The 27,193-nt window shown below is 40.0% G+C and overlaps 1 protein-coding gene across 1 annotated transcript in view; it reads left to right on the top strand.

Moving 5' to 3' along the window:
• Nucleotides 1–27,193, top strand: part of LOC143218322 (uncharacterized) — a 104,455-nt gene that overhangs the window by 61,848 nt on the left and 15,414 nt on the right. Inside the window, exon 3 of the mRNA XM_076443454.1 lies at nt 5,020–6,090. Coding sequence (XP_076299569.1) covers nt 5,020–6,090 — 1,071 coding nt within the window. The remainder of the gene's footprint in view (nt 1–5,019; nt 6,091–27,193) is intronic.

The raw sequence follows: 27,193 nt of genomic DNA, 5'->3' as shown, positions 1-27,193 counted from the left end.
GAAAAACGTGGGGCGCAAGATAATACATAGCAAGGAGTGTAGAGGGGGTAGCTTTATATCATGTGCAGCGCAATAAAATTGTTTGTGATTTAGGTGTTCATCCATCAATTATCTATTGCATACGTTTCTCGTTTTAAATCTTACAAGTATTTTCATAGCTATTCAAAATTCACAATCACAAATTTTCAGGACTATCTGTACGAGGTTAGGAATCTGTATGGGGCTGGAAAAAATTATTTTATACTTTTTAGTCCGTTTTTTTGAAAATTTATTTTATTCTTTCTAGTCCGTTTTAAAAACGTGATATTTTTTAAAAATTTATTAGGACCTTGAATAAGTTCTCGCTGTTTCTTCAAAGATGGCAGTAGCAGTACCCCGTTCGTGAAATTTCGAATGGTAACACACATGCAAGGCAGTAGTGTATCTAACCTTAAATTTCAGTGTATGGTAGTTCACTTTAGTGTAAACAAAGTAATTTTTTCTTAGTTCTGAAAATGTGTCTACTTTTGTGCCAAATAAAGTGTATTTGCGGGGAATTTTATTGCACTACTTTATTCAAAAGAAATCTGCAGCTGAAGCACATAGAATTCTTGTTGAGACTTATGGTGACAATGCTTTGTCGGATACGACATGCAGAGACTGGTTTCGACACTTCAAGAATAATGATTTTGAACTTGAGGATAAAGAACGTTCTGGCGCACCGAAAAAATTTGAAGACGAAAAGTTGGAGGAATTACTCGATCAAGACCGATGTCAGACGCTAGCAGAACTTGGAGAAACATTACAAGTAGATGAGTCAACTGTTTCAAAACGTTTAAAAGTTTTAGGAATGATCCAGAAGCAAAGACATTGGGTACCGTATGAATTGAAGCCGAGAGACGTCGAACGGCGTTTTCTCGCGTGTGAACTGCTGCTTCAACGGCAGAAAAGAAAAGGTTTTTTGCACCGCATCGTGACTGGCGATGAAAAGTGGATACACTACGATAATCCAAAGCGTAGAAATTCGTGGGGTAAGCCCGGCCATGCATCAACATCGTCTGCAAAACCAAATATCCATGGTTCGAAGCTTCTTCTCTGTATTTAGTGGGATCAGCAGGGTGTAATTTATAATGAGCTGCTCAAACCGAATGAGACTATCACGGGGGAGCGCTATCGACTTCAATTGATGCGTTTAAGTCGAGCCTTAAAAGAAAAACGGCCGCTATACGAGCAGAGACATGACAAAGTGATTTTGCTACATGACAACGCTCGGCCTCATGTTGCAAAACCAGTGAAAACCTACCTGGAAACGCTTCAATGGGAAGTTCTACCCCACCCGCCGTATTCACCTGACATAGCCCCTTCTGATTTTCACCTATTCCGTTCGATGGCACATGGCCTAGCTAACCAGCGCTTTCATTCTTATGAAGAAGCTAAAACATGGATCGATTCTTGGATAGCCTCAAAAGACATGTCGTTTTTCCGACGCGGAATTCATATACTATCAGAAAGATGGGAGAAAGTGGTCGCTAGTGATGGGCAATACTTTGAATGAAATGTTTTTGTTCCTTATAATTTAAATAAAGCTTTTATTTTGTAAAAGAAACAGCGAGAACTTATTCAAGGTCCTAATATTTTTATTTAAATAATTATTTATTAGCAAACAATTGAGTTCCACGACTTTGTTTGGAATCAGGGACCAAAAATAACAGTTAGACCTCTATAACGAGGGCAGGGTCTGCCTTCGTTTTGCCCTCCATTTGGCACCCAACTTTGTCGCCAAATGCCGTGCCCAATGCCGAAACATATCGGTCGCTATTTTGCGGCAAATCGAAAGCAGATTGCTTACCGGATAACCGTGAAGAAGATCGGCGACGTAACGCTTAATTTTAATTCGAAACCCGAGGAAACACGTGCGAATTGGTCACGTGCATTCTTCGTCAGCATCGGTCGTTCGGCTGTCGAAGAAGCGAAATGGAGATAAAAACCGCCGAGTCACTCGACTCAAATATCCTGGCCATTCTTCGAACGGCTGAACATACTTGTAATACTTACGATTGTTGTTTTCATCGGATGAATTTCTCGAGTATACTGTTACCGTAATCGCCCACTCAGCATGTTTCGGGCACCGAGTCATCCAGCCTCCTTCGACTCGCGCGAAGGAGACATTTAACGGTACACATAGTCTTGCTCGGAACTCTGAAGCACCCTTCAATTCTTAAGGACACATTTTTTTTTCGTCCTCTCTTGTGGACCGAGTATTTATGAAATAATAACGCAGTCGTCAGCCGGAGTCACGTCCGACGAGATGACACTGTCGAAACGAGCGCTTTTTTAACGGGACTCGAAATCCGGATGAGAAATCAATAAAAACCGATTGTGTATTAATAAGCACACGTCAGTAGATTTTACATTTGAATAGATCCTACAGACAATGCCAGTTTCGAGGATAGCGTAAGACCAACAGAGAATGAGTCCTACGCAGATGGCAACCCTGGTTCTCATCCGTTTCCTCTTCTATATTCAAGAATAGGAGCAGACAGGGTCCCACTGTTCGTATTCCTGAATGCTCTTAATGTCTCTTGATTAAGGGGGTAGTACACCCTCGGATTGTAATTAGGAAGGAACTAGAATCTTACTAGATTTTGGGTGGAAAATATCGGTCCGGAACTTAACGTTGTTTGACCTTATTTGGGCAAATTTTGGACTGGGTGAGGGCTCATACTAAAGAGGAAGGTTAGATGCAGTGCGCTCCAGTCATCTCATAAGTCAAAAAAGTCTTTTAGAGACAGAAAAATGCATTGAAATCTGCGGGGTTTTTTCTAGATTTTTGCTCTACTTTGGGCCCTCATATTATTAGTTATAAACATAATCTCGTTATGAAGTGATGAAACCTGGAAAATGGGCTTTGCACCACTTCTGAGTCGTTTTCGCCCTGTGGGCCGGCGCGGAATGCTGCTGTAACGTCCATTCCGGATCGCCGAGGTGCTGTTGGGCCCATAGAAGTACGACGGCTTCGAGAATGTCCCGTCGATACACTTCTTGGTTGATTTTGACCCCTTGATCCACGAAAACCGTAGCAAATCCCATTTTTCAGGTTTCATCACATCTGCGGAATGGCCGCAGTACTCGTCGGATCTCAACTCTATAAACTCCAGCGTTTGGTCGATTTTGGAGGCCAGGGCCTGTGCTCAGCCCCATAAAAGTTTCGAGTCGCTGAAAAAATCTCTGCGCCGGGTGTGGGACCGAATGACGTCAGAAGAGCTGCGGCCCATAGCCGAAAATTTCAAAACACGTTTGAGCCTCTGAATCGGCTCAAAGGGTGGCCACTTCGAAACTTCTTAAATATATGAATACTAAATGTCTATATGGTTATGGTTGTTATCATTTGGTTTTTCAAAATTCGTCGATTTGACAGAATTATAATAAAGAAATGTTTAACTCCGTTATTTCTTGTCACCCTGTATCTAATAATATGAGTGCCCAAAGTAGAGAAAAAATCGAGAAAAATAACCGCAGATTACAATGTATTTTTCTGTCTCGGAGAGACTTTTTTGACTGATATGATGAGCAGAGCGCGCCGAGATGAACCTTCCTCTATCAAATGAACCTTTGTGCAGCTCAAAATATGCTCGTATAAGGACAAAAAGTCGATTCGCGTGATTTCATTCACATTCGCATAGATTTCCCCATGAAGACAGAGGTCCTCTCTGATGCAGAGCCAGTCTAGAGCCAATTTTAGTTCAGTTAGGAGGACTGTCAATCAGTGCTGCGATATTGTGCAACATTTCACTGCTGCACTGCTGTCAACGTGGAATCATAGCAAAACTGACACAGACGAGGTACATATTCTCATCGGTGGCACTAATATTAGTGCGGACTGCCCTGTGTAACGGTATTCGCGACGAGCTGAATAGAATATGGAAAAAGCAAGCAACTCCATCTCGTGTTAATTAGGCAGTTGCGTGTTTATCAATGTTGCCAAACTTTTTTTCTGCACAGAGGTTGATAACATTGATAAATACCCCAAAATCTCTGAGGGTATAGTTCCTCCTTAAGGGTGACGGTCCGAATTTGACGTTGGTCGAACGCCAGTGTGGTGGTACCATCACACAACGCTAGGCACTGTATACGTACACGAGGTTGCAAGGGTTCCGTAGTTTTCAAACCACCTCTCGCTAATGCACATTTGGGGCCCCTACGTAGTCACAATCGATAGATAAAAGACCCACCAATTGCGGTCAACTCCAAAAACGGCCTACTTTTGCGTTTTCGACGCGTAATTTTCATTATTCGGCAGCATGTAGCGGAATTCGTCAAACATTGGGCGGCGTGACTGCTGCCACTGTCAAGACACATGCCTTTTCTTAAATGTCGAGAGATTTAGGGTTTCTATAGAAAAAAATGAAGCTGGTCGCATATTCAGGGACACATACAATGTCAATACCACCTTTATTATGTTAAATTATACGTGTTTAAACACACAGTTTGAAAACTACGAAGTACACCCCTAAATGGAGGGTTTCGGCACAAGTATCAGTTCCATGGCATTTTTAGCCAGGGTCGCTAGTGTATTTCTGAATTTGTACTCACTATTTTACCGATACGGTGACTGAATGATACAGTGACCGAAAACGCAAAAGTAGGCCATTTTTGGAGCTGACCGCAATTGGTGGGTCTTTTATTTATCGATTGTGACTACGTAGGGGCCCCAAATGTGCAATTAACGAGACGTGGTTTGAAAACTACGGAACCCTTGCAACCTCGTATACGTATACAGTGTCTAGCGTTGTGTGAGGGTACCACCACACTGGCTCTCGACCAAGGTCAAGTTATGACCCACACCCTTAATCCACCCATGTTCTTATCTAATGATTCGTTGTCCACCTAGAACGTACTAGAACTAGTCCCACTGTGCAATCCCGACGTGCGTCGCTCTACCTTAAAAACTCGCTATGATTCCGTATTCATCGAATCGCCTAGTCTCCATAAATCTCGCTGGGCATAGTCGTCTAATCCAGCTCGCCTTTCTTCTTTCAGGAAGTGCTGCTGGCGCACAGTAAAACCTCGTCGCACTGCGAGCCGATCACAGTGATCCTCGCGGAGGTCGAGGCGCCGGAACTCGCGGCGATCCTGGGGTTCGTGTACACCGGAAGCGCGACAGTGCCCCGGCCGCGTTTGCACGCGTTCCTGCGAGCGGCGGAGGCTTTGCGGATCAGATTGCCACCGGTACCGCTTGCGATGACCTGTCCGCGAGCCGACTGCAAGCAGGAGGACGTGAAGGACGTGAAGATCAGCCCGAGGTACCTGCGCTGCGATCAGTATCCATGCTGCAACCGTTGGTACAGGAATCAAGACGGCGATCCTGGGAAGCGGGTCGCCGCGTGCGGGTCGATCGAGTCCTTGGAGACTTCGAGGGAAATCGGGACGCTTCCCGATCCGATGAACTTTGCCGGGCCGAGATACCGTCATTGCTCTGCTACCTGGCCCGTTCCCGCCTTCTTGAACGCCGACCAAGGGAAGAGCATCCGCGTGCTAGATCATCTGTCCGATAAGGATAGAACGCACCAGACGGACGTCAGACGGTACAATCCTGTCACCGTGGTGTCCAGGATCGACAGGATCGAGGAGAACACGGCGACCAGTTCGGAGAACGTCCTCCCGACCCTAGGCTCACCTATCAACCAGCTGGAATACTGTTTCTCCAGGAACGGCTATGACGTTCATAGACAGTTAGATCCTCTTGAATTGAGGATGCGGAACGATCAGATTCGGCCCAACGTCGAGGAAGAGAATGCGAGTAACACGAGGGACCCATCGAGGACTAATGGGTTCGACGAGGACAGGAGCACGGAGGATCGTAGCAGCGTGATCCACTCGAGGATCAGTCAGTGCGCGATATCGCTGCAGCCACCCGAGCGGACCAGACCCCATGAGAAACCAGATTACGGCGAGGATTTGAGCTGCGGGGAAAGTTGCTTCGGCTGGAGGACGCCGAAAAGGCACGTGGCCAATCGCGTGATCGCCTCCCCGTGGAGACAGACCGCTAGGCCTTATCACTCGCCCAGGCTGCAGCCCATCGTGCTTCTTCAGCCTCACGCGGATGATGTCGTAAGTCCATTTCGCATACTCTCGTTATTTATACAAGGTTTGTCCGGAAAGTAATGCGACCGAATTAAAAAAAAAAAAAAAATTTATTGAACATACGAGTGCAAACCATTAAAATTCTCCGAAACAGGACCCTTGGGCGTCGATACATTTTTCCAGCGCGATTTCCATGCTTTGTATGCTTCTTGGAAGGCGTTTTCTGGAATCTCCCTTAGTACTCTCGTCACAGCTTCTTTGACGCGTTCCACGCTTTCAAAACGGCATCCTTTTACAGTTTTTATTTTTGGGAATAAGAAGAAGTCGGCGGCAGCCAAGTCAGGACTGTACGGGGGTTGAGGAAGTGTTGTTATATTATTTTTTGTTGGATATGCGCGGACTCGTAGGCAGGTGTGGCTGGGGGTGCGTTGTCGTGGCGAAGCATCCAGTTAGCGGCGATCTCTTTTCTGACGCGTTGGACCCTTCGTTTCAATCTTTGAAGCACTTCCAAGTAAAAAGCTGTCATCCGAACACTTAATCGACGGTCCGAATTTAAAATTTTCAGCACACGGTCGACATTGCTCTCGGATCTGCTTGTTGACGGGCGCCCAGAGCGATGTTCATCTTCCACCACCTCCCGACCCTCCTTAAACATTTTGTGCCATCGCAAAATCTGAGATTTTTAGAGGCACTGATCCCCAAAGGCCTGATGCAACATGGAAAATGCCTCAGTCCCAGATTTGCCAAGTCGCAGACAAAACATTTGATCGCGTAACGTTGCTCAATAGAACTCTCCGTGTCAAGCTTGTACCATGTACTGAAAACTTGTCTCTGTTTGTTTACGATCCTGACCGAACGAGAGGTCGGAGACGCACGAGTTTTTTCATGTTTACACTTGAGACCCCACCCACCGATTCGCCGAAGCGTGCGCGCCCAGCGGTCAATAGGAGAGCCAAAAATTTGGTCGCATTACTTTCTGGACAGACCTTGTATGCAGTGTGTCCAGACAGGGGTAATCGACAAGGAATCGAGGGGAATATAAGTACCCCCTCTCTGATGACCAGAGCAATATGTGACACGTTGCGCGACTGCGCGACGAGAATAGAGTGGGGCGAATGGGAGACACGTTGCGCGTGCGCGATAGGGACTGAGACTGAACAATGACAGATGAAATGACATGTCGCAAATTTTAGGTTATGCCGTGTAACGTACATATTACGTATTTAATCAATAAAATCTAAGAAAGTTTTACCGGTTTTTTGTTTTTAATGTCATGAAAATAAGGAATGGATATAGCAAGTTTTGGTTATTTTCCCTTTTTCAATGGCTATACAGGGTGTCTCAAAATTAGGTCCGGAGCCGAAAATGGGAGGTTCCTGAGATCATTTGAAGCGACATTTTCCTTTGAAAAAATGTCGTCCGCGGCTTCGTTAACGAGTTATTAACGAAAAACACGGACCAATCAGAGCGCGAGCTAGACGCGTGCAGCCCGGCGCGCCGGCAGCCGAGTGTCGGTGGCACGCCGCGATGTCGTAACGAACAAAAGTTTCTCGATGATGTGAATCCTCGCCAATTTCGATAAGCTTTGGATATGTTGTCAATACCATGATTCTGAACAACATTTCTCTTTACAGTTTCTGTCGATCGGCTTTAGTTTACGACATTATTGTAAAAATTTGTAATTGTAAATCGATCGATGTACTATTTCCTATCCGATTTCGATAATCTTTGGATATGTTGTCAATACCATAATTCTGAACAACATTTCCCTTTACAGTTTCTGTCGATCGGCTTTAGTTTACGATATTATTGTAAAAATGTGTAATTGTAAATCGATCGATGTACTATTTCCTATCCGATTTCGATGATTTTTGGATATGTTGTCAATACCATGATTCTGAACAACATTTCCCTTTACAGTTTCTGCCGATCGGCTTTAGTTTACGATATTATTGTAAAAATTTGTAATTGTAAATCGATCGATGTACATACTATCTCCTCGCCGATGTCGATGAGCTTCATTTCAAAGGAAAAAGATATTTAAAACATCGAATTTATAACATATTTCAAAGTCATCGAAATCGGTGAGGACCCACATCATCGGCAACTTTACCCGAACGATAGAAGAAGCACAAACTTATTGAATCAAAAACTCACTTATTCAGCCGTAAATCCATTTGACTACCACATACAACCACCACACTTTTACATAATTGTTGAACTCGTAGCACACTTTTATAACTCGTATCGATATCGAACGAAATTACTTACTCCGACGCGGAAAGAGTTCGATGCTCTTCGCGATGCCGCGCGAAACTGTGCTCTCCCAGCGTACAATGTATTCGATGAAGGCGTCGTTTAAAACAAATGAAATCGTTCCCAAGGAGATATTGATTTTTCGAGAATCATATGATTCTCGAAAACACCGATTCGAAGATTATGTAAAAGTGTGGTGGTTGTATGTGGTAGTCAAATGGATTTACGGCTGAATAAGTGAGTTTTTAATTCAATAAGTTTGTGCTTCTTCTATCGTTCGGGTAAAGTTGCCGATGATGTGGGTCCTCACCGATTTCGATGACTTTGAAATATGTTATAAATTCGATGTTTTAAATATCTTTTTCCTTTGAAATGAAGCTCATCGACATCGGCGAGGAAATAGTATGTACATCGATCGATTTACAATTACAAATTTTTACAATAATATCGTAAACTAAAGCCGATCGACAAAAACCGTCAAGGGAAATGTTGTTCAGAATCATGGTCTTGACAACATATCCAAAGCTTATCGAAATCGGACAGGAAATAGTACATCGATTGATTTACAATTACAAATTTTTACAATAATATCGTAAACTAAAGCCGATCGGCAGAAACTGTAAAGGGAAATGTTGTTCAGAATCATGGTATTGACAACATATCCAAAAATTATCGAAATCGGATAGGAAATAGTACATCGATCGATTTACAATTACAAATTTTTACAATAATATCGTAAACTAAAGCCGATCGACAGAAACTGTGAAGGGAAATGTTGTTCAGGATCATGGTATTGACAACATATCCAAAGCTTATCGAAATTGGTGAGGATTCACATCATCGAGAAACTTTTGTTCGTTACGACATCGCGGCGTGCCACCGACACTCGGCTGCCGGCGCGCCGGGCTGCACGCGTCTAGCTCGCGCTCTGATTGGTCCGTGTTTTTCGTTAATAACTCGTTAACGAAGCCGCGGACGACATTTTTTCAAAGGAAAATGTCGCTTCAAATGATCTCAGGAACCTCCCATTTTCGGCTCCGGACCTAATTTTGAGACACCCTGTATATTACAAAGTTTCGTATCGGAAAGATGAAACAAATTGTATTTTAGATGTAGAAGTCAATATAATAAATATAATATATATATATAATAGTGTCTGTGTGTACAAATACATATACTAGTACAATAATATACAATAAAATCATAGGAAAATATAGGCATTCAAATAAGTAACAACTATAGATAGTGACGTGCAAACAAATACTTAATGTATATCACTTTCACTGCTGCTATTGTCAGTTTCATTACTGATCAAGATTCCATCTGATACCGATGGAATTTTTTCGCAGTTGTACATTGTAGAATTAAAATACTCTAGCATTTGGTCCGGTATGTTGATACGGCAAGCTTCAGTGATTTGTAATAAGTTTGATAATAAGTTTGTGGATGCTTTAAATGTTTTACATCCAGCTGTAGCATTAGATAGTAGTGAACACACTAATCAAGTAGAAGTTATTGTAGAACACTTTCCGTCGAAAGTGAACGGTGCAATGGCAATTGACCAATGGCATCACTTGGCTGCAAAACTATCTGATGCTGAAAAAGAAGAATTAAAGAAATTAGTTATCGTTACATTTTGGGGCATACCGTAAGCAATTTCAAATTTCCTTCAGATATTTTAAAGTATGGTGAAATTGGGAAACTTGCATTTATATGTGTATCACTGCCACATTCAAATGCAGATGTAGAAAGATGTTTTTCTATGTTAACTGACATGAAAACTAAAAAAAGGAATCACTTATCTACAAATGTGGTTTGTGCTATGACACGAATTAAATTATACTTACAATCGAAGAACACTGATGCTTGCCGTATCAACATACCGGACCAAATGCTAGAGTATTTTAATTCTACAATGTACGACTGCGAAAAAATTAGGTATTAGATGGAATCTTGATCAGTAATGAAACTGACAATAGCAGCAGTGAAAGTGATATACATTAAGTATTTGTTTGCATGTCACTATCAATAGTTGTGACTTATTTGAACGCCCGTTATCAGAACGCCTATATTTTCCTACGATTTTATTGTATATTATTGTACTAGTATATTTGTACTATTATATATATTGTATTATGTATATTATTATATTTATTATATTGACTTCTACATCTAAAATACAATTTGTTTCATCTTTCCGATACGAAACTTTGTAATATATAGCCATTGAAAAAGGGAAAATAACCAAAACTTGCTATGTCCATCCCTTATTTTTATGACATTAAAAACAAAAAACTGGTAAAACTTTCTTAGATTTTATTTATTAAATACGTAATATGTACGTTACACGGCATAACCTAAAACTTGCGACATGTCATTTCATCTATCATTGTTCAGTCCCTATCGCGCACGCGCAACGTGTCTGAACGTGTCTCCCATTCGCCCCGCTCTATTCTCTGCGGTCTTAGTGGGGGACGTTGGAGTGTGCTCATGGTGGTGGAATAGGATAGTGGAAGGGGATGAGGTGGAGAGCCTGGAGGGGGAAAAGATGTTAGTTTTTTAACGTGAATCTCGCCACACTGCTTGTATGTGTTTCACGCCCGTTTGCTCCTCCGTGTCTGTGAACGTGATCGCGCGCTGCCAATCCAAAATTGCATAAAGTCAATGTACACACGCCTCGAACTTATGGGGGAACTATACCCTACTGAAGTAACTAGAAAATAACTAGAATCTTACTAGATTTTTGGTCGAAACGTGGGTTTGCGCGCCTCGACTTTTTGTCCTTATTTGAGCTTATTTTGGGCTGGGTGAGGACTCATTCTGTAGAGGAAGGTTAAATACAGGTCGCTCTTCTCATGATTTAACGAGATTATGTTTATATCTAATAATGTGAGTGCCCAAAGTAAAGACAAAATCGAGAAAAATAACCGCAGATTTCAATGTATTTTTCTGTCTCAAAGAGACTTGGTATGGACATGATATTTGGTCCCCTCAGGGTTTCAAATTCATTTACCAATCCTCTTCCTTTTTCCACTCTCACCATCGCCTTTTCAACGGGACCTACTGTTTATGGTGGGTTCCGAACCACCTTTTGCCAACAACACGTGAAAAACACCCCTGGTGGGTCACTTTCCGGTTTTTGACCAGACGGTCACCCATCCTAGTGCCGATCACGTTCCACGTTGTTTAACTTCGGTGATCTAACGAGAACCGGTGCTTTCAACGGGACTACGGTTGTTGACGTCTCAAAGAGACTTTTTTGACTGATATGGTGAGAAGAGCGACTCGTGATGAACCTTCCTCTATCAAATGGACCTTTGTACAGCTCAAAATATGCTCGTATAAGGACAAAAAGTCGAGGCGCGTGATTTCATTCACATTAGCATAGATTTCCCCATGAAGACAGAGGTCCTCCCGGATGCAGAGCCAGTCTAGAGCCAATTTTAGTTCAGTTCGCTTAGACGAGATGGCGCCTAGTCAGGAGGACTGTCAATCAGTGCTGTGATATTGTGCAACATTTCACTGTTGTACTGCTGTCATCGTGGAATCATAGCAAAACTGACACAGATGAGTTAGATATTCTCATCGGTGGCACTGATATTAGTGCGAGCTGCCCTGTGTAACGGCATTCGCGACGAGCTGAATAGAATATAGAAATAGGAAGCAACTCCATCTCGTGTTCATTAGGCAGTTGCGTGTTTATCAATGTTACCAAACTTTTTTTTTGCACAGATGTTTATAACATTGATAAATAGTTATTTTCTAGTTACAAACCGAGGGTATACAGGGTGTCCCAAATGTGGTGTACTTAATTGAAATGGGAGGTTCCTGAGACCATTCTAAGAGACATTTTCCTTTGCACCAATGTCAACTGCGGCTTTGTTTAGGAGTTATTAACGAAAAACACGGACCAATCAGAGCGCGCCCTAGACGCGCGATAGCACGTTCAGCCCGGCGCGCCGGGAGACGAGCGCGGTGTAACGCCGCGATGCCGTAACGAACAAGAGTTTCTCGAGATTATGTGAATCTTCCCCGATTTGGATGAGCTTTGGATATGTTGTCAAGACCATGATTCTGAACAACATTTCCCTTTACAGTTTTTGTCGGCCGGCTTTAGTTTACGCGATAAGTAACTTGTAATTGTAAATCGATCGATGTACTATCTGAACTATCTCCTCTCCGATTTCGATGAGCCTTGGATATGTTGTCAAGACCATGATTCTGAACAACATTACCCTTTACAGTTTTTGTCGGTCGGAAGAACTTTACTTGTCAATTCATATGGGTGGATCTCTTTACCCGACTTACGGCAACTTTACCCGAACGAGGGAAAAAGCAGAAACTGATTGTATTAAAACCTCACTTATTCAGCCGTAAATCCATTTGCTGCTTCGAAATGTGTGTCACTGGGTCACTCGGTGACGAACTGCACAGATGTCTTCAGGTATACGACAGTACCGAAAGCTAAGGGACGTACGGCCAGGTCGACGAGCTGCACAGCCGGTGGTAGAAGGCCTAAGGGATGCGCGGTCAAGTCGACGATCCAGAATTTCACTTTCACTTTCGAATCGATAAATAATTCGTATGTTTATTTTACACAGATGTCTTGAAATTTTTCCACACTCACAATCACTGTTCACATTTGTCAACACATAGTTATGCACTAATAATAATTGCCATATCCCTTGTACTGCTGCACAAATCACAACAATCAAGTAATGCAATCACTAGACTGCGGATTTCATGCATTTGTAGCAAATATGAGTAGGTGCATTTTAATACAGTAGAGAGATTAAAATAATTTCAAAGCACCATAGTATTATTTTCAACTTCTTAAAATGATCACAGTAAGAATCAAATATCTGTCTGGCTCCTGTCCCTTGTAATAGCGGCAGCCAACATTCATTTTGCATAAACATTCGCAGTCTAGTGATTAGTTTAAATATCACTATAAAAAAACAGCTAATAGCAACCGTTAGCTTTGAATTGACAAGTCTTTGGAGATGTTCTCTCTACCGCGGCTCGAACGACTCTGATTTTCCGCAAGATTTTTCTAAAGAATTTAGGAAGGGCATTTAGAGTGTCGAAATTCGAAATGCACGCTGAAGCACGAAAACGACGGGACGGTTAGACGAAAAACAGGATCCGAGAAGGACCGCTGTAAGCTTTGTGGCAAACACATGTTTAGTTTTTCCTGCAGGTTGGTACGCAGAGTCGATGGGTAACTGTTCGAAAACGTCATCCGTCCTTTTACCCAGCAAGGGGTAAAAATGTCAGGTCAGCGTAGCATCCCTATTGTCCTATACCTTCCTTAAGAAACTTTCTAAAAGAAGGACAGACGACGTTTTCGAACGGTTACCCATCGACTCTGCGTACCAATCTACAGGAAAAACTAAACATGTGTTTGCCACAAAGCTTACAGCGGTCCTTCTCGTATCCTGTTTTTCGTCCAACCGTCCCGTCGTTCTCGTGCTACAGCGTGCATTTCGAATTTCGACACTCTAAATGCCCTCCCTAAATTCTTTAGAAAAATCTTGCGGAAAATCAGTGTCGTTCGAGCCGCGGTAGAGAGAACATCTCCAAAGACTTGTCAATTCAAAGCTAACGGTTGCTATTAACTGTGTTTTTGATAGTAATATTTAAACTAATCACTAGACTACGGATCTTTATGCAACATTAATGTTGGCTGCCGCTATTACAAGGGACAGGAGCCAGACAGATATTTGATTCTCACTGTGATCATTTTAAGAAGTTGAAAATAATACTATGGTGTTTTGAAATTATTTTAATCTCTCTACTGTATTAAAATGCAACTACTCATGTTTGCTACAAATACATGAAATCCGCGGTCTAGTGATTGCATTACCTGATTGTTGTGATTTGTGCAGCAGTACAAGGGATATGGCAATTATTATTAGTGCATAACTATGTGTTGACAAATGTGAACAATGATTGTGAGTGTGGAGAAATTTCAAGACACACATTTCGAAGCAGCAAATGGATTTACGGCTGAATACGTGAGTTTTTAATACAATCAGTTTCTGTGCTTCTTCTCTTTTTTTACGATAATCTCGTAAACTAAAGCCAACCGCCAAATAGTCTAAACAGAAATGTTATTCAGAATAATGGTCTTGACCACATATCCAAAGCTCATTGAAATCGGATAGGAGCTAGTAGTACATCGATCCCATAGATTTACAAGTAAAGTTTCTCGCGATAATCTCGTAAACTAAAGCCGATCGCCAAAAAGTTGAAAGAGAAATGTTGTTCAGAATAATGATCTTGACCACATATCCAAAGCTCATTGAAATCGGAGAGCATTCACATAATCGAGAAACTTTTGTTCGTTGCGATGTCACGGTGTACCACCGACACTCGCTTGTCGGCGCGGTGTGGCGCGGCCGCCCAGGGCGCGCTCTGATTGGTCCGTGTTTTTCGTTAATAACTCCTAAACAAAGCCGCAGTTGACATTGGTGCAAAGGAAAATGTCTCTTAGAATGGTCTCAGGAACCTCCCATTTCAATTAAGTACATCACATTTGGGACACCCTGTAGTTCCCCCTTATCGTACACGGCACTTCGTTTATGTACAGCATGTAGAGCAACATGTAGAAAGTGAGAGGCTAACCTAGTAGCTAGAACGTCATGGTTCTTGTTAGATGGTAACGATTAATGTTTCAAAATCGGACAGAACTGCCCGGCAGCCATTCTCGAAATATCGCGTGTCGCTCGAAGCGAGACCCGAGGTCGGGGATTTCTATTTCAAGTTGGCGATCCATTCGGAACACTGTTTACCTGGTAAACAGATCGGCCTTCGATATCCGATTGCAAGGTCTGGACGCATCCAGAAAAATACGGTTGGACTCGCGAACACCGAGTCGCAACGGAGCCATGCGGATTTGCATACTTGCGGAATAAAATCTGGGTCGCGTGGCTGTCTTTCGATTCGTGTGTTCGACTTCGACGAAAGAGAAAGAGAAAATTTAGGAGACGCGAGTATTTCGGTTTCAGTTTCCTCTTTGCCCAACCAATCCTACCGATCTTAACGACTCATTCTCGTTTCCATGATTGCACGGGATGCGCCTTCTCATTTCTCGATAATGCAAGCGATGGGGTTTCTCAGTTGTCAGAAGCAGTAGATAAAAGATCATTCCAGGCCGCAGTCGCCCTCGAAAATCCTATTGTTAAGGTTACGAGGCGTAATTTGCATTATTCCCAGATTTATGAAAATAGCTATGCTCGAGTCCAAATAAGAATGTACTTGTTCTGCTCAAGTCGTTGCGGATCAGCCATAAAATTGATGTCATCAGCCAATGATCGCGTGGTCGGCGAAGTACGAGTAGGGGGATTAGCCAATGAACGAGTTCCGTTCATAGTGAGATGCGCAGGAGAGTCTCAAATTCGTCGGCTAGTAAGTACATTCTTATTTGGACTCAAGTCTACATGCGCAGCTTATGCTTCTAATAATGCAAATAACGCTGCCAAATAATGCAAATGATGGCCTCGGTAAATTGATCTCTAAATAACAATATTTTTAAAGGATACATAGCCTTTGACATTCACTTGATTTGGAATGGGCGAATTAGAGTTATCATATTTCTCACTGGTACTGTAAATCTATATATAGGGTTTTCCATTTTTAAACGGCCAAACGTTGACCAGCTGTAGAGGACCCCAAATGGAACAACTTTTACCCCTATCACTTTTTTTGTCTCGGCCTTGATTTCAAGATAATTGCAAAAAGCCATCATTTTTTGAGTTTACATAAAATGAAATATCTCAGGACTCCAATGATGAATCTTGATAGTTTTTCCTTTGTTTAGTTTCAAATAAGTAGGGGCATCTTTTTTATTTAATAAACTTTTTTGTATGACCTTCGGATCATGGTTTTTTTGGCGCGGGGCACACCGTGGAGCCTGGAACAAATAAGTTGGAAAGTGGCGGTATGAGTATAACAATTCAATATTCTGAAGACCCAATACGAAAGATATATGATTGGTCACGTGTGCGAATTTTTTCTAAAAATTTTCTTACGCAAAACACTTGAGATTGCATAAAAATGATGTGGGAACGTTATCGAAGTTTCGAGTACAGTTTTGTAGAGTTGAGTAAGCCGTAAATGTATATGTAGACATCCGAGGTCTAGTTTTCGTGTTGCAGAAATCTCGCCCTCTCTCTCTCTCTCTCTCTCTCTCTCTCTCTTCCTTTCGTTCGAATTTGTTCGATAATCGACCGGATCCAATTACTCTTGATCCATGGTTTCGTATTGTTACGTCACGTCGCATGGATCTCGTCGTATCGTATTACTAATCCTACCAGTAGCAGTAGGTATCCTTTCACACTGCCGATCGCGACCGATAGCTGTACCCATCCTTCGAGGTTTCGTTGCCTCTTACGAACAAAATGTTTGTACTCGTATTTTGCTAGGAGTTTATCACGGAAAGTTGACGACAAATTCCGAGCCTAATGCGGAAACAGATGACTAGATAAATTGAATGCAAAGTTTGCAGTCGCAGTCGTCGGCACAGTTCAAACGCCCGTGAGTCATCATAACGTTACACCAACAGTCTATCTTCTTCATTTTCCATGATTCTGTTATGGGACTTTCACTACCTTATTTCTGGCATTTTTCTGATTAAAATGATACCAAACACGATATAATTTAAACAGAATTTAGTGGTTTAATTGACGATGAAAGTTTCGGGCGCAAAGAAGGACAGCGTATAGAAAAGAAAGAGACGCGGAGAGTCGCAGTCGCCGGCAGAGATGGGCAGATTCGTATTCGTAAATTCGAATCCGAATTTGATTCACAGCACCTTAACGTGTCAATCCGAATACGAATACATTCGTATTCAAAAGTGTGAATTCGAATAGATTCATATTTGCAAGTGTGAATCCGAATACGAAATTTGGATTCACACCTATGAATCCGAATCCGAATCTATGCGGATTCGCACCTATGAATCCAAATCATTTCGGATTCACATCTATGAATACGAATCCATTTGGATTCACTGAAAAATTCAATTCAAAAGGCCAATCTTGGGTGTTAGCGAATTTTCGGATGTATATTTATTGGCGTCAAACTAAGTAATTGACCCGAAAATGAATTTCCTACTATTTGGAGCCCCAAGTCGAATGCGACTGGTCCCAGGTTTGAGGAGTCTATAAATAGTTAAAAATCGTGATTTTATGGCCATAAACGCTAAAAATATCTGCTAATTTATCGTAACAAATTTGTATTATGAACAAGTTTATCAACCTTTCAACCAAGTTAGCGTTTTTATTATTTACTAGTGAGTTTACTAACCAAATGTTTCACGAAAAACAGAAAATGCGGAAAGGAAAGCTAGATGTCACAAAATCTTGCGTTGCTTTTTATTTTGTGTTTGTTTTTTTTTATTTATTTTTTTTTTATTTTACCGTATGATTTATACGGTAATATTTATACGTTTTTGTAATTCGGCGAACGTTCAAAGGTTGGAAGTTGAATAAGATGGTCATTTAATTTAATATAGAGGCTTTCGTAGGGTCTAAATGAGATCATAAGGCTGTATCTGTGGAATAAGTTTATTATAAAATTCAAATTCAAATAATTCAATTCAAATAAATTCAAGTAAGTACCTCAATAATATATAATACAACTACTAAATTTTTATTGATCTTGTTGAAACATGAAAAAATGAAGAAAGGAAAAGTTACTGAACAAGGAAAATGAATTGGGGGTTTTTATTATTAGGATGAAGCATTTGCTCGCAAAACCACACGTTGTTCAAACTTCTCGTCACTTAGCCGATTTGATTTTGGTGTGTTCGCCATCGTCGCATATGAAAATAGTCTCTCAACCTGCGCACTCGACGGCAGTGGGGTATTGTATTTCTTGAAAATTTTGTGAATGATGGGGTGACTTCGAAGCACCTCCAAACTGTAAAAAAAAAACAAACACAAAATAAAAAGCAACGCAAAATTTTGTGACATCTAGCTTTCCTTTCCGCATTTTCTGTTTTTCGTGAAACATTTGGTTAGTAAACTCACTAGTAAATAATAAAAACGCTAACTTGGTTGAAAGGTTGATAAACTTGTTCATAATACAAATTTGTTACGATAAATTAGCAGATATTTTTAGCGTTTATGGCCATAAAATCACGATTTTTAACTATTTATGGACTCCTCAAACCTGGGACCAGTCGCATTCGACTTGGGGCTCCAAATAGTAGGAAATTCATTTTCGGGTCAATTACATAGTTTGACGCCAATAAATATACATCCGAAAATTCGCTAACACCCAAAATTGGCCTTTTGAATTGAATTTTTCAGTGAATCCAAGTGTGAATCCAAATGGATTCGTATTCATAGATGTGAATCCGAAATGATTTGGATTCATAGGTGTGAATCCGAATAGATTCGAATTCGGATTCATAGGTGTGAATCCAAATTTCGTATTCGGATTCACACTTGCAAATATGAATCTATTCGAATTCACACTTTTGAATACGAATGTATTCGTATTCGGATTGACACGTTAAGGTGCTGTGAATCAAATTCGGATTCGAATTTACGAATACGAATCTGCCCATCTCTGGTCGCCGGCACAGTTCAAAGGCCCGCGCGTGGTCTCGCTTTACACACGCTGTCCTTCTCTAGGTTCGGCTCGGCCTTTGAAGCATTGAAGCTCGAAAAAAAGTAGGACCACGATCGAAAGATGCGAAGAAATCCCCCCGATGCGTTCGCATCTATAGAGAATTTACTGTAGTTTGAATCGGGTCTCTCGGTGCTCTTTTCATAGATCATTATCGCAACATTATTTCTACTTTGCGAGAATAACTGACACCTTAGGTATCCTTCCCAATTTACACGAATCCCTGTAATTTGTGTAATGTTCGCTTGCGAGGTAAAACTACGTATGTTTCTTTTATCATGAGTTGCTACATCGTGCTACATCATGTTGCAATTCGTACCACAATGTATCAGTTAATCTGTTTCTCAACACACTTCTTCCCCTGAATTTTCTCACAAATAAGAGAACGGTATCGGGCTAGACCCAACCTTAAACGCTGTTACGTCACGCTCCGCAACGACTAATTTGTCCTAATAGTTTTTCATTTCTCATTCCTTAAAATTGGTTTCAAAACGAGCCACGCTACGAACTGCCTCTTACGCTAACAATTCAATGACCCATTGTTTAATTCGTTTGATGATATTTGATAAGCCGCAGGCAATCCTTTTGTTATCAAAGGCCGGATTAATTGGTCCTGGGAAATGAAGAGTAGAAACAGCCGGGAATAACATTTGTTATTCACACATTGTTTGTAATACAAGATATTGTGGGTTGGCAAGAAAGTAATTTCGGTATTTCAAAGCGAGATCAAAACGAATTTCTTTATTCGAGCAATGAACTTTAATCGATAAAATATTGTCTTATTTATTCTTTTCCGGCAAAAGATCATTGAACAAAATATCTTTTTTTTTTCATTAAAATTGATTGCTTGGATAAAAAAATTCGGCCCTATTTCACAATACAATATGTATGTATATTTTAAACCGTGATAATTTCGTTGGAAAAAACAGTATGACGATAAAACTGGATTCATTGTAAAGCCTGAAGATTTTTGCAAGGCATCAGTCATTTCATTCTGACAATCTTTTGTATGATGTAGCGAAACTGAAGACACTTTCTTCTCTCGAAAATACATTCAAACGTCTGTAGAAACTTTGACAAATTTTGTTTGTGGTTATAAACGCCACAGATTTAAAGATTGAAGCTTTGAATGAGAGATATGCCGCTAATTTTATAATACTACGTGCAGTTTCGTTGACGAAAAAAAATATCAAAAATTTTCAGAGCCGTTTGGATTAGTAATATTTTTCCGGAAAAATCGGTCTTCAGTTTCCCATCGATTACATCTTGTAGAAATATTTTAGAAGAAAATGAACTCTGGCCTGCGAGAGTGGAAGCTTTAAGCTTGAAAATGAGTCCTGGTTCATTTTTCTAATGTTTGTTGCTACGAAATGATCGCTGTTTAAATATTGAAGATTTTTCGGAGATTTATGCGTTGCTTATTTAAGTAAACAGGTTAATATGATGAAATACATATAATACACTTTAAAAAATCAATTTTTAATCGATTCTTGAGGAGTCATTCTAAAAAGGAGACTTCAATCTTCGATTCTGTAGCAATTTCATCGACAAGAAAAAAATATCAAAAATTTTCGGAGCCGTTTGGATTAGTAATATTTTTCCGGAAAAATCGGTCTTCAGTTTCCCATCGATTACATCTTGTAGAAATATTTTAGAAGAAAATGAACTCTGGCCTGCGAGAGTGGAAGCTTTAAGCTTGAAAATGATTTCTGGTTGATTTTTCTAATGTTTGTTGCTACGAAATGATCGCTGTTTAAATATTGAAGATTTTTCGGAGATTTATGCGTTGCTTATTTAAGTAAAAGAATTAATATTATAAAATACATACAACACAGTTTAAGACATCAATTTTTAATCAATTGTTAAGGAGTCATTCTAACAAGGAGACTTCAATCTTCGAATCTGTAGCAATTTCATCGACAAGAAAAAAATATCAAAAATTTTCAGAGCCGTTTGGATTAGTAATATTTTTCCGGAAAAATCGGTCTTCAGTTTCCCATCGATTACATCTTGTAGAAATATTTTAGAAGAAAATGAACTCTGGCCTGCGAGAGTGGAAGCTTTAAGCTTGAAAATGAGTCCTGGTTCATTTTTCTAATGTTTGTTGCTACGAAATGATCGCTGTTGAAATATCGAAGATTTTTCGGAGATTTATGCGTTGCTTATTTAAGTAAACGGATTAATATTATGAAATACATATAACACAGTTTAGAAAATCAATTTTTAAACAATTTTTAAGGAGCCATTCTAAAAAGAAGACTTTAATCTTCGAATCTGTGGTAGTTTCAAGGAAGAAAAATAAATTTTCAAAATAAATGGATAAAATCCGCTGTCTAAATACAACGCAATTGAAAAATGTCGTCGCAACAGAGGAGTGCAGAGAGTCAATTTGAATGTGTGACGGCGCAAGGAACGTGTCGCCATTTCGAGGAGACCGAGCAAGATATTTATAGAAGATGAAACCGATCAATTTGTCTGGTAACGGGTTGTGTATCGATGATATATTGTTGCAAGTATGAATATGGATTCTACGAAGGCTCGGGTGTCAATACCGGTTTGTCGTTGAGAGAATCGAATGCGCCTTCGAGGGAATGGAAACGATCTGACCTAATAATTGGGTGGAGTTGTAATTTTAACGATCCGCGGCGCGGTATTCCTCGTTTACGATCGTGGAAATGTCAGCTGTTCGATTTATGCAGAAAAATTAACGGCTTCGAGTATCCGCGATGTATTTCCCACAGCTAATTAAACTAAAATCCATGCAAACTAGCGGAACGCAAGACTCGTCGGACGACGAGACGATTTCCAAGTTTCCGGAAATGTGTAAAGTAGTTGCTTGATTGCGATCATATTTTCAAATCAACGTCCACGTCACGGTTTTACTGCCGTGTAAATCGCTCGGAATCGACCAGGCTTTTATGGCTGGAATATAGACTGTATTTATACATAGAATGGACCACCTAAGGCTATCGATTAAACAACTTGTTTAAAGGAGTGTTCACAGCGCGTACAGCTCGTCTCAAAAGTCTGCCTGTGCAACCCTGTAGCTTAAAACCATTCGTTTTTACCATTTATTTAGAACCATTTATTTAGAGTCATTTATTCAGAACCATTTATTTCGAAGCATTTATATAGAACCATTTATTTTTACCATTTATTTTTACCTTTTATTTAGAACTATTTATTTTTCCCTTTAATTTAGAACCATTTATTTTTTCCTTTTATTTAGAACCATTTATTTTTACCATTTATTTAGAGCCATTTATTTAGAACCTTTTATTTAGAGCCACTTATTTGGAACCATTTATTTAGAGCCATTCAGTTAGAACACTTTATGTTTACCATTCATTTAGAACCATTTATGTTTACCATTCATTTAGAACCATTTATGTTTACCATTCATTTAGAACCATTTATTTAGAGTCCTTTATTTAGAACCATATATTTAGAGCCATTTACTTGGAACCATTTATTTAGAGCCATTTAGTTAGAACCATTTATGTTTACCATTCATTTAGAACCATTTATTTAGAGCCACTTATTTAGAGCCATTTATTTAGAAGCATGTATTTAGAGCCATTTATTTAGAGTCATTTATTTGGAGCTATTTATTTAGAACCATTTATTTTTACCTTTCATTTAGAACCATTTATTTTTCCCTTTTATTTAGAACTATTTATTTTTTCCTTTTATTTGGAACCATTTATTTAGAGCCATTTATTTAGAGCCACTTATTTAGAACCATTTATTTTTACCATTTATTTAGAGCCACTTATTTTGAACCATTTATTTAGAGCCGTTTAGTTCGAACCATTTATTTTTACCATTCATTTAGAACCATTTATTTAGAGCCATTTATTTAGAACCATTTGTTTAGAACCATTTGTTTATGTAACATTTTTTTACCATTTACCTAATTTTCATTTTTTTTTGTCATATAAAAATACAAAAAATGGTGGAATTATATATTATTATCTAACTCCTTGTCTAGCGAAACCTGGTAGCTTCGATCAAATAAAAAGTTGTTGTATGAACTTAAACCAAAATAAATCATCTCCAACGTTGCGTACGATCTTTTTTGTATAGTTTCACAGCATTACAACCCGCGAAACACGAAACATATTTTAAAAAATTTGAATAATAATATAGCTCCACACAGAAAATTTGTAAGAAATAAGTTTTGGTGTTTTCGCAGTTTTTTTCTTGTACGTTTGAACCAATAAATGAATTGTTGGTTTGAGCTGATTTTGAGAAAGTTATTCCGTTCTAACGATGTGTGCGAAGACTATTTTTGTTGATTCTACGTGTGTGTATTTGCTCTGGAAGAAAAATTACGAGTCTATCGAAGATAGACAGTTCGATTTTCGCGGGCGATTTATAAATCCGTACACATAAAATTAAGCGTTTGTCGGCGACCGCATTGCGCCACGAGGAAATGGAAAATCGATGAAATTATATTTCATTAGAGGTTTTGTGCAATTGTATAAATATCCGCAGCCCGTCGATTAGTAATTGATCCAGGTGAAAGTAGCCATTTTCATGTCGGTGTCTATATCGATAGCGGATTTCGTAGAAAACTATTCAATCTACTTTTTCCTTCGGGCTCCCTTTACAGTTTGAGATTACGTGCAAACATTCCTCTCTCCCCGGCTCTCTTTCTCTCTTCATTTCTCTGCAGCTCGCGGTTGATGATCTCTCGAACAAGCTCCAGCCATTGCGTAACGCTTACCCGTCTCCTGGTGTTCGAGATCGTCCTCGTTTCAGTGTTGCAAAGCATCAGCGCATCGAGCAGAATTTATGCATCGTTCAGGACCCGCGCGAAATATTTCCCCTTGCTCTCGTCTTCCATTAAATTACCTTTAATTAATATATGAAATAAATGCTTGAAAAAGAAAGTTAGCTTCAAGATTAACATACGATATAATCATCAGTTTCTTTTCTGTATTCCTTCTTTATCGATATTGTGTAAATGCCACCTTGGATTTCATTTTTGTAAATGGTAAATTCGAATCTTGTTGTTGAAGAGATTTGGTGATGGAATTTGGTCGCCATTTCCACCAAAACTTGTTGACAAATTCCATACCAAATCCATGCTAAATCCTTGCCAAGCTTTGCTCTCGTGAAGAAATATTTCCAATCCTTTTACAAATATTTATAAAGGCCACCTTGAGCTACTCCTTTATTGTAAACGGTGAATTTGAATCGAGTTGTTGAAAGGACAATTCAACAAAGAACAAATAAACCTTGTAGTCCAGTCAATGAAAAGTTGTAGAGGGAAATGGAAGAAACACAATTTTTAACTTTGGGACTTTATTTGAACTAGTTAGGAGGTAAACATACTGAAAGTCCCCATTTTCGGTTTTCCGCTTATATCTCGGGAACTATGCGTCCTAGCGATAAGATCATTCTATACGAAATTAAAGCTAACAAAATGTGCCACAAGATCGATTCGAATCAGTTTTTCGCTCTCTCGCATAGTTTCCGAGATATCCGCGCTCAAAGTTCACTAATTATGAGAAAGAACTGTTCTGCACAATTAGTGAACTTTGAGCGCGGATATCTCGGAAACTATGCGAGATAGCGAAAAACTAAATAGAATCAATCTTGTGGTACATTTTCTCAGCTTTAATTTTGTATGGAATGGTCTTATCGCTATCTCGCATAGTTTCCGAGATATCCGCGCTCAAAGTTCACTAATTGTGAGAAAGAACTGTTCTGCACAATTAGTGAACTTTGAGCGCGGATATCTCGGAAACTATGCGAGATAGCGAAAAACTGAATTAAATAAATCTTGTGGCACATTTTGTCAGCTTTAATTTCGTATGGAATGGTCTTATCACTGGGACGCATAGTTTCCGAGATATCCGCGCTCAAAGTTCAATAATTGTGAGAAAGAACTGTTCTGCACAATTAGTGAACTTTGAGCGCGGATATCTCGGAAACTATGCGAGATAGCGAAAAACTGAATAGAATCAATCTTGTGGTACATTTTGTCAGCTTTAATTTTGTATGGAATGGTCTTATCGCTAGAACGCATAGTTTCCGAGATATCCGCGCTCAAAGTTCACTAATTGTGAGGAAGAACTCTTCTGCATGAATAGTGAACTTTGAGCACGGATGTCTCGGAAACTATGCGAGATAGCGTAAAACTGAATTGAATAAATCTTGTGGCACATTTTGTCAGCTTTAATTTCGTATGGAATGGTCTTATCACTGGGACGCATAGTTTCCGAGATATCCGCGCTCAAAGTTCAATAATTGTGAGAAAGAACTCTTCTGCACGAATAGTGAACTTTGAGCGCGGATATGTCGGGAACTATGAGAGATAGCGAAAAACTGAATAGAATCAATCTTATGGTACATTTTGTCAGCTTTAATTTTGTATGGAATGGTCTTATCGCTAGGACGCATAGTTTCCGAGATATCCGCGCTCAAAGTTCATGAATTGTGTAAAGAAATTTTTGCCTTACTTGACTCTAACTTTTCAGCACAATTAGTGAACTTTGAGCGCGGATGTCTCGGAAACTATGCGAGATAGCGAAAAACTGAATCGAATCAATCTTGTGGCACATTCTGTCAGCTTTAATTTTGTATGGAATGGTCTTATCGCTAGGACGCATAGTATCCGATATACAAGCGGAAAACCGAAAAAGGGGACCTTTAGTATGTTTACCTCCTAACTAGTCCAAACAAAGACCCAAAGTTTAAAATTGTGATCTTTCCATTTCCCTCTACAACTTTTCGTTGACTGGACTACAAACTGTGTAATTTTGTTGAACTCGAACACTTTTATTTCATACTCAAAGTGCCTTATCATTTTGCCCACACTGAAAGTCAATTTTTCTAGAAATAATAAGTGGTTTGAACGAGTCATTTAGTTTTTAGTATATTATACATATAAAAGTTAGTAGCGTATTTTGTGGTATGTATGTGGTACGTGTACCAGTGTATTTATACCAACTCACGCATACAACAGCAGAGAACATACTTCTAGAGTTACGCTTACTTTTCCCAACAGTGAGAAAGAAAAATATAACTAAATATGTGCATCGACCATGGCTGGTTCTGTGGTCCATGCTTTCGTTTGTGGTGAAAGGTCGACGAAGAGTAAGTGGGTCCTAGCTGGCGGCTCTTCAACTGGACCCCTTTCCGTTCAGAAACAAACAGCCTATCCTCTGTACATATTTTCTGGATAAGTAGCATTCGCTGTTCCGCGTCCGGCACGCTGGATCGATCGATAAGAACCCGATGACGCTGATCTAAATGAAAGATCTAATACATTTTACGCGCGCGGGATCTGCGAGTCTAAATAAAGACGCGAAACGCGTCCCCATCGATAGCATCTCAATATTTTCCTGCTTGTCTACGGTTCGATTGACACGAGATCATCAATCGAATTCTAGCACGATGATAATTGTTTGACACGGCGGTGGTCTGAAGCTGCACTTCCTGTTACATTTCCCGTTTCGCTCGTTCAGAGCCGTTAATGACGCCCATCTCTCGGTGTATTGCCAGTTCTGCTCTATTTGTCCAGCTTCGATACAAATATTTCGTCGAGATTCTACAGTTTTGTGCAACGAGAAATTGTAACTTGTCGAATGTGTTGCATTTATAACATCTATATAGAAGATGTAACTTATATAAGTTACGTATTGGGTCGTTCGGGAAGTTCCCGCCGATTTTTCGGGTAAATTGAAACCGCGAAAAATTGTACTTACAATTTAGTTTATTCAATGATATGTGCACCATTTTCGTCGATGACGTTTCGCCATCTTTTGGCAAGTTTCATTATTCCCCTCGCATTAAACGTTCTTGGTTTATCATCGACGAAACTTCTGCCGGAGCTTTTTGCAGTCCTCCAAAGAATTGAAATTTTATTCCGTCAAGCGAATTTTGCAAGGAGCGGAAAAGATGGTAGTCCGAAGGTACTAAGTCAGGACTCTAACAACTTTTGCCCGGTAGCCAAAGATACATGTGGTCTAGCGTTGGCTTGGTGAAAGACCAAACCTTTACGATTCACTAGTTCTGGACGCTTCTGATCAATTTCTTTCTTCAAATTCTCCAGCTGACTACAATACTAATCGGAATTGATGGTTTGGTTATGCGGTAACAGCTCGTAGTACACAATTCCCCCTTCTAATCCCACCAGCAACAGAGCATCACTTTCTTGGCATTTTTTTGCAGCACCGAATGCGCATGAATGATCGAATTCGATACTTTTAGACACTCTGCCATT

The sequence above is a fragment of the Lasioglossum baleicum genome, chromosome 19, assembly GCF_051020765.1.
Source record: "Lasioglossum baleicum chromosome 19, iyLasBale1, whole genome shotgun sequence".
NCBI lineage: Eukaryota > Metazoa > Arthropoda > Insecta > Hymenoptera > Halictidae > Lasioglossum > Lasioglossum baleicum.
The sequence above is the reverse complement of the archived record's forward strand: the minus strand, read 5'-3'. Positions and strand labels throughout refer to the sequence as shown.